The sequence below is a fragment of the Arachis stenosperma genome, chromosome 4 (assembly GCF_014773155.1).
Source record: "Arachis stenosperma cultivar V10309 chromosome 4, arast.V10309.gnm1.PFL2, whole genome shotgun sequence".
Taxonomy (NCBI): Eukaryota; Viridiplantae; Streptophyta; class Magnoliopsida; order Fabales; family Fabaceae; genus Arachis; species Arachis stenosperma.
Genome location: NC_080380.1, coordinates 13,339,271 through 13,347,996, shown reverse-complemented (window position 1 = coordinate 13,347,996; position 8,726 = coordinate 13,339,271). Strand labels below are relative to the sequence as shown.

At 37.1% G+C, this 8,726-nt stretch overlaps 1 protein-coding gene across 5 annotated transcripts; it reads right to left on the bottom strand.

Moving 5' to 3' along the window:
• Positions 1 to 2,977: 2,977 nt before the first annotated feature.
• Positions 2,978 to 8,352, bottom strand: LOC130973074 (putative stilbene synthase 2). Of its 5 annotated transcripts, XR_009084016.1 has the most exons (4): positions 4,359 to 4,742; positions 4,214 to 4,268; positions 3,970 to 4,127; positions 2,978 to 3,532 (listed from the first exon to the last, which is right to left on the bottom strand). XR_009084016.1 is itself a non-coding variant. In XM_057897461.1 (2 exons), the coding sequence occupies exons 1-2, from the start codon at positions 8,286 to 8,288 to the stop codon at positions 6,758 to 6,760; spliced, it is 1,173 nt and encodes a 390-aa protein (XP_057753444.1). In that variant the 5' UTR covers positions 8,289 to 8,352; the 3' UTR covers positions 6,439 to 6,757. The 5 variants fall into 5 exon arrangements, 3 of the variants coding, with proteins under 3 accessions (XP_057753444.1, XP_057753443.1, XP_057753442.1); XR_009084017.1 differs by lacking the exons at positions 3,970 to 4,127; positions 4,214 to 4,268; positions 4,359 to 4,742 and adding an exon at positions 8,111 to 8,352; XM_057897461.1 differs by lacking the exons at positions 2,978 to 3,532; positions 3,970 to 4,127; positions 4,214 to 4,268; positions 4,359 to 4,742 and adding exons at positions 6,439 to 7,748; positions 8,107 to 8,352.
• Between the last annotated feature and the right edge of the window lie 374 nt (positions 8,353 to 8,726).

Sequence of the window (8,726 nt, the reverse complement as noted above, 5' to 3'; positions counted from 1 at the left end):
GCTTGCTCCAAGATCACATAGGGCTGTCTTGGTGCAGGCACCTTCTAATGTGCATGGTATCATAAAGCTTCCTGGATCTTGAAGCTTTTCTGGTAAGCTTTTCAGAATGACTGCACTGCATTTTTCAGTGAGAAATACTTTTTCAGTTTCTCTCCAATCCTTCTTATGACTTAGGATCTCTTTCATGAACTTAGCATAAGAAGGTATTTGCTCAAGTGCCTCTGCAAACGGAATCTTTATTTCAAGAGTCCTTAAATAGTCTGCAAAGCGGGCAAATTGCTTATCCTGTTCCGCTTTGCGGAGTTTCTGAGGATAAGGCATCTTGGCTTGATATTCTTCAACCTTAGATGCCGTAGGTTTATTCCTTACAGAAATGGTTGAAGAAGCCTTTTTAGAGGGATTACTGTCAGCACTCTCAGGTGTCTGATCCTCCCTTGGCGTCTGAACGCCAGGAATGGGTGAAGATTGGGCGTTAAACGCCAACTTCTCTCCCTTTTCTGGCGTTTGAACGCCAAAACTGGGCAAGGAATGGGCGTTTAACGCCAGCTTTCCTTCCCCTTCTGGCGTTTGAACGCCAATAGCATTCCTCTCTGGGCTCTTACTATCCTCAGAGGGATTTTGAATAGTGGTTTGGTTGTCCTCTGTCAATTGTTCCTTATTTGGCTTTTTGCTCTTTTGAGCAGTGTTATTCAGTGTCTTACCACTCCTCAGTTGAACTGCTTGACATTCCTCTGTTATCTGTTTAGATATTTGCTGTTTTGCTTGATTCAACTGTAGTTCTATGTTCTTGTTAGCAACTTTAGTTTCATGGAGTATCTCTTTAAATTCTGCTAACTGTTCTGTCATCAGGAGTAATTGTTGATTAAGCTCAATCATCTGTTCTTGAGGATTAGGATCAGTGACTACTGTCATGACTTCCTCTTTTGGAGAGAACTCATTGCTAGAGTACAAATATTGGTTTCTAGCAACAGTGTCTATAAGCTCTTGAGCCTCTTCAATAGTTTTCCTCATGTGTATAGATCCACCAGTTGAGTGGTCTAAAGACATCTGAGCTTTTTCTGTAAGCCCATAGTAGAAGATGTCTAACTGTACCCACTCTGAAAACATTTCAGAGGGGCATTTTCTTAGCATACCTCTATACCTCTCCCAGGCATTGTAAAGGGATTCATTATCCTCTTGTTTAAAGCCTTGGATGTCCAGCCTTAGCTGTGTCATCCTCTTTGGAGGGTAAAAATGATTCAGGAATTTGTCTGATAACTGTTTCCATGTCTTTATGCTTGCTGTAGGTTGGTTATTCAACCACCTTTTAGCTTGATCTTTTACAGCAAATGGAAATAGTAATAGTCTGTAGACATCCTGATCCACCTCTTTATCATGTACTGTGTCAGCAATTTGTAAGAACTATGCCAGAAACTCAGTAGGTTCTTCCTGAGGAAGACCGGAATACTGGCAATTTTGCTGCACTATGATAATGAGTTGAGGGTTTAGCTCAAAGCTGCTTGCTTTAATGGGAGGTGTACAGATGCTACTCCCATATGCAGCTGTAATGGGGTTAGCATATGACCCCAGAGTCCTTCTGGACTGATCAATTCCACTTAGGTCCATAGTGGATAAAGGGAACTGATATGGATTGCAAATAGATAAATTTTGTTTTTTTTTTTGTTTTTTTTTTGAATTAACCAAAAATTAAAATAAAATAAAACAAAAAGAAAATAAATAAAAAATTCGAAAATTAAAAGCAAATTGAAAACTGAATCAATTAGTTAATTAAAAAGATTTTGAGATTAGCAATTAGAAAGATATGATTGAAAAATTTTTATGAAAAAGATTTGATTTTTGAAATGAAGAGAGAGAAAAACAACAAAATGACACCAAACTTAAAATTTTAGAAAATCAAACACAACTTTTTTCGAAAATTTTATAGGAAAAACACAAAGAGGACACCGAACTTAGAATTTTTACGGATCAAAAAGGGACTAAAGACATGCAAATTCGAAAATTAGAAGGAAAACAAAAGCATGCAATTGACACCAAACTTAAAATATGAAACTAGACTCAACTAAAAGACTCTAAACCAACAAAAATAAAACAGTCCTAATCTAAGCAACAAGATAAGCCGCCAGTTGTCCAAACTCGAACAATCCCCGGCAACGGCGCCAAAAACTTGGTGCACGAAATTGCAATCACACTTTTGCAATCCCGCACAACTAACCAGCAAGTGCACTGGGTCGTCCAAGTAATACCTTACGTGAGTAAGGGTCGATCCCACGGAGATTGTCGGCTTGAAGCAAGCTATGGTTATCTTGTAAATCTTAGTCAGGATATCAGAAATTATCAGGATTGATTGTGAAAAGCAAAAGAACATGAAATAAGTACTTGTTTTGCAGTAATGGAGAATAGGTTGAGGCTTTGGAGATGCTCCATCTTCTGAATCTCTGCTTTCCTACTGTCTTCTTCATCAAACACGCAAGGCTCCTTCCATGGCAAGCTGTGTGTAGGGTTTCACCGTTGTCAATGGCTACCTCCCATCCTCTCAGTGGAAATGTTCAACGCACCCTGTCACGGCACGGCTAACCATCTGTCGGTTCTCAATCAGGCCGGAATAGAATCCAGTGATTCTTTTGCGTCTGTCACTAACGCCCCGCCTTCAGGAGTTTGAAGCTCGTCACAGTCATTCAGTCATTGAATCCTACTCAGAATACCACAGACAAGGTTTAGACCTTCCGGATTCTCTTGAATGCCGCCATCAGTTCTAGCTTATACCACGAAGACTCCGGTTAAAGAATCCAAGAGATATCTACTCAATCTAAGGTAGAACGAAGGTGGTTGTCAGGCACGCGTTCATAGTTGAGAATATGATGAGTGTCACGGATCATCACATTCATCCGAGTTAAGAACAAGTGATATCTTAGAACGGAAGCAAGCATGATTGAATAAGAAACAGTAGTAATTGCATTAATCCATCAAGACACAGCAGAGCTCCTCACCCCCAACCATGGGGTTTAGAGACTCATGCCGTGGAAGGTACACAAAGAAACGTGTAAAGTGTCATGAGGTGCAGATACAATGTCAAAAGATCATATTAATAGTGAACTAGTAACCTAAGGTTTACAGAAATGAGTAAATGACAGAAAAATCCACTTCTGGGCCCACTTGGTGTGTGCTTGGGCTGAGCATTGAAGCTTTCATGTGTAGAGACCTTTTCTGGAGTTAAACGCCAGCTTTCATGCCAGTTTGGGCGTTTAACTCCAAGTTTTATGCCAGTTCCAGCGTTAAACGCTGAAGTTCTGAGGCTGATTTGCAACGCCGGTTTGGGCCATCAAATCTCAAGCAAAGTATGGACTATTATACATTGCTGGAAAGCCCAGGATGTCTACTTTCCAATGCCGTTGAGAGCGCGCCAATTGGGCTTTTGTAGCGCCAGAAAATCCACTTCGAGTGCAGGGAGGTCAGAATCCAACAGCATCTGCAGTCCTTTTCAGCCTCTAAATCAGATTTTTGCTCAGATCCCTCAATTTCAGCCAGAAAATACCTGAAATCACAGAAAAATACACAAACTCATAGTAAAGTCCAGAAAAGTGAATTTTAACTAAAAACTAATAAAAATATACTAAAAACTAACTAAATCATACTAAAAACATACTAAAAGTAATGCCAAAAAGCGTATAAATTATCCGCTCATCAGACACCAATTCTAATAAATCATTATTATACACAATCAATATCATACTCACCATCAACATGGTTCAACCCACAATTCAACCATAACCAATCATCAAGCATATATCACAACATGCATATTTCTCATACATCATACCACCAAGGCATCAATAATCATCATCACATATATGACCACATCATATATCTCAATCATTCAACAACATCAACCATTCAATGCTTATCTTAGGGCCTCTAGCCTAAGTATTTCCTACCACATTACATATTAGATACGGGAAACCGAAACCATACCTTAGCCGATTTCCCAAGCTCAACCGGAGTACTTCCAAACCACTTTTTCCTCAAGCTCTCAAGGCCTTAATACTTCCAAGAACAGATTTTTCACCACCAAACCCTTTCCAAGCTTTTCAATATCCCCAATCAAGCTCCAATATTTACATATACACAACCTAGGCCACAATCATCACACCATACACAACATCTCAAAACCCAAACATCATAGAACAACAAATTATACTAGGTTTGAGAATCTTACCACACCTAAGGTCCAAGGAGGCAAGATTAACCTTCTCCTTCAAGAGAGTTGGGTCCTATAACATCAAAGAGCCCAAAATCACAACATTTTTGCTCATGAAATTCAAAAACAAGGCTGGAAATTCGAAGAGCAAAATGTGGTTTACCTCAAGATTGATTGTATGGGTTTTGTAGAGCTCTCCGCGGTGAACGCGTGGCCGCAAACTGTGCGGCAATCGGAGCTCTAGATCAAAAGTTATGGTGGTTTGAAGATCAAGTGAGAGAAAGAACTTGAGAGAGAGTTCTCCCCTCCATGGCCTCCATTTCAGCGTTTTTGAGTGATAAGTGAGGAAAAAATAGATATTAAAATTGGAATTAGTGTATTCAAGATATTAAAATTTTAAATTTAAAAAAAATGAGAAAAAATTGGTGAAGGGACTAGTTTGGTGCACGACATTCAATTTCAGGGACTAAAATGAGTCACTTAATGCAAAGTGAGGGACTAATTTGGTGCATATACAACGATGGCATAATGGATGACACGTGGACGAATACTGTTGCGACACGTGGCACAACTAGACACGTGGCCAAATAACATTGTGACACGTGGCACAACTATCCACGTCAGCATGCCACGTGTCACTAGTCACCACATCATCCTACCATTACACGTGGCCAAATCATGAAGTGACACGTGTCACTTACAGTCCACGTCATCATGCCATGTCATCACACCGTTAATGGAAAATGGGTCAGGGACTAATATGGTGCATTTTTTTCAATCTCAGGGACGTAATTGATGCAATTGGAATCTCAGGGACGATTTCAGTGCAAAACGCCAATCTCAGGGACCATTTTGGGGTTTAACTCGTGAGGAGAGAGAGTACTGAAAACTAGGGTTTTGGTTTAGTTATGTTGGGCCAAGGGCCCACTTTGGGTCCGGTTGGCCCGGTTTGGCCCGTTCGGTCCAATCTTGGTCCGAATTCTATAAAATTGGTACCAAAATTCTCGTCTCAATCTCCTCTATCATATTTAGCCACAAAAATCACATTTTGGGCTTTCTAGAATAAATTCTCATTTATGGGTTAATTAACCGTTAATTAACCGGGTTTTACAACAGTTGTGAAATGCGACTATAAATATAAAAAATGATGTTTTTCACTTTGTAAGAAAAGGATTGTGACCTTTTCTCAGAAGTCGTGACTATATATATTAGTCACATTGAAAACCGTGACTTTTACTCAAAACAGTGAGTATAAATCAAAGGTTCTGGTTTTTTATACCTATAGTTACAGTTTTAAAACGTGAACTAAAGCAAAAAATATTGTAGTGACTGAAACTTACCACCACCATTGTATATAACAATGATTGGAGTTTAATTTGTATATAAATTTTTATTTTTATTTCAATAATATCTTTTATCTTCATCTATATCTATTAATAAAAAACATGTTTTTTTATTATTTTAATATTCGAATTATTCAAGATCTGTTAGTTAATTTATAAAAAAATCAAAATCGAAACCTTCACAAACTAATCAAACAAATCAAAATCACCAACCCCATCAACACGTCAAAAATCCTCTGTACTCAAACGCCTTCATATCATTGAGAATATGAGATATGCTTTTGAAATGTTGTCCAATCAGACTTGCAAAAAAAAAAAAAAAAAAGAGGGGGAAGGGTCTAGCTTTAATCCAATCCAGCACTCATGATGCTGACTGCTCTATAATCAATTATAAACATCTTCCAAACTTTATTTATTGGTTTAAAATCTCTTGAGTAAATATGTCTGATTGAACGATTGAGATAGAAATTATTCCGAATTCCTAATTACTATTATTTACATGTACGCCGTTAGTAAATACATCCCATAAAAAAGTCGCATTTGGTACATTCTATCCTATAAGATATAAAAAATAATAGAATAACTAGTAGATACCGGCGGTTTCAAAAGCTGCCGGCCCCATTTGGTACATCATATCTTATAAGATATAATAAATAATAGAATAACTAGTAGTTGCCGACAGTTTCAAAAACTGCCGTTATTTTTGCAATGTATTTCAACTACTGTATTGTATTTCAAATTTGTATAACAACATATTGAAAATTAGACAATAAAAGTAATACTCAGGTCAAATATTAAATATAAAATTAAGATTTATTTCAAACATTAAAAACGAAAGCAGTACTTTACCCATTATATAATTTATAATTATATGAAATACTTCAAACACATGATAATATAAAAATTACAAACGCATACATCAAGTCTTATACTATCGGACCTAATACTTTTTTACTTTATCTTAAATGGGACTCATACAAAGGTGTTTATAGTTCTCACATAAAATTGCAACCCAAATATTGGTATGTGTCATGCTGCTCAATCAATCAAAAAGAATTTGAATTATACTTTACTAACAGTTACAAACTTTGACATTGAATTTTTGCATAAAAAAATAACTTTAGACATCTTTGTCTAAGTTTTCAGGATATCTTATTTTGGAGCAAAAGAAAATTATTAAAAAATAACATATATATGCAGAGATATATAATTAACTACATCATATGGCTATGCTACGGAGAACAACTGTTTCAATAGTGAGACCAGGACCAAAACCAAAAAGAACACCCCAATCAAGTCCTTCTCCAGTGGTTTTAAGCCCTCCTTCAAGGGACTTCTTCCTCATCAAATCCATGATGAAAAACACACATGCACTTGACATGTTGCCATAATTGCTAAGCACATCTCTGGTGGCTTTCATCTTCTCCGGCTTCAAGTTTACCTTCTGTTCAACCTGGTCCAGAATTGCACGTCCACCAGGGTGTGCAATCCAAAATATTGAGTTATAATCAGATATACCCAATGGATCAAAAGCTTTACTGAGTGCGTCATTGATATTTTGGGAAATAATATCAGGAACACTCTTGTTAAGATAGAATGTAAGTCCGACTTCACGAAGAAGACCACCGATGGCTCCATGGCTGTTAGGGACAAGTTGTTGATCAGTTGAAACAATCTCAAAGAGAGGATTCTCAACCTCTGGAACAGGATCAGAACCAATGATAATGGCAGCAGCTCCATCGGCAAACAATGCTTGCCCTACAAGACTATCCATGTCTGTCTCACTAGGACCACGGAAAGTGACTGAAGTATTTTCAGAACAAACAATAAGAACACGAGCATCTTTGTTGTTTTCAGCCAAGTCCTTAGCCAAACGAAGGACAGTGCCGCCAGCGAAGCAGCCTTGGTGGTACATCATGTACCTCTTGACGCTTGGGTCGAGTCCTAAGAGTACGATGAGTTCGTAATCAACGCCAGGCAACGCAACGCCGCTGGTGGTGCAGAAGATCAAATGTGTGATCTTAGACATTGGCTGGCCCCATTCCTTGATGGCCTTAGTTGCAGCCTCTTTTCCAACCCTTGGTACCTCCCTAATCATCATATCTTCTCTTGCATCCAATGACGGTGCCTTGTATGCGCACATGTTAGGGTTCTCTTTTAGTATCTCTTCTGTTAAGTACATATGTCTGTTCTTGATCTGTGTTCTCTCACTTGAAATAATAATATGAAATTCACATCCATCAATACCCTTGATGACATTTAGAAAACAACATACACATACACACATATCAATAATAATGTTATTTTTGAGTTATTTTTATAGTAACTTGAACGTTCATGTCTCATTATTTTAATAGTTTATCCAAATTTATAACTATTGAAATAATTTATTTTATAACTATTGAAATAATTTATTATTAAGTAATTATTATTGTTAATATTAAGTAGCCAATATGATATGTTGTATAATATGAAATTATTCCGTATTAATTAATATAAAAATAAAAGAATGAATTTTACTTTGATAAATATTAAAGTAAACAAATATAGAATACTTAATAAAAATACATACAGATGCGCTGAAATTTCTTCTTGAGATCAGTCATGTGTTCGCTATTGGTTACTCTAAAATAATAATCTGCATATGTACTCTGATCAACACAGTTTGGTGGATTTGCTGTTCCGATCGCCAATACCGTTGCTGGACCTTCTGCCCTTTGAACCTTGCGAATTCCACTCACAGACACCATCTTTTCTTAGCTGTGTTTTTTGGGATAGAAAAGCTTAGATATGTTGTTTGGAATAAGAAAGGTATTTTGATTTGATGAAGACTTGGGCAGGGAGAGGGGATATTTATATGCATGAGAGTCGGGGCATATGTGGAATTAAATGGTCAATATTGGATATATAGAAAACGTGCTCAACTTAAAAGTGTAGTGATGATATAGTGACAAATTGACAATGATTATTATTTAATTATTTAGTTAACTTCAAAGACGATGTTCTCAATCATACAGTATAGTAGACTCCGAATAATGTCCCCGCTGCAATTGTTGACCAATAATGTCGCTGGTCATTTGGAGGCACGGGAGGAAATTTCTAATAGGGGACATCACTCTCTTAGTGTTTTGTTGGAGAAATTTATTGTTATCTTCTATTTTTATTTTTAGATAAGTTATTATACATAC

What these genes read in the sequence shown, in the direction of transcription:
- LOC130973074 (XM_057897461.1), bottom strand. Translation starts at nt 8,288, where the DNA reads ATGGTGTCTGTGAGTGGAATTCGCAAGGTTCAAAGGGCAGAAGGTCCA. An exon ending in AAATTTCAGCGCATCTGTAT is followed by an intron (nt 7,749 to 8,106) that starts GTATTTTTATTA and finishes TATTATTTCAAG; the next exon opens with TGAGAGAACACAGATCAAGA.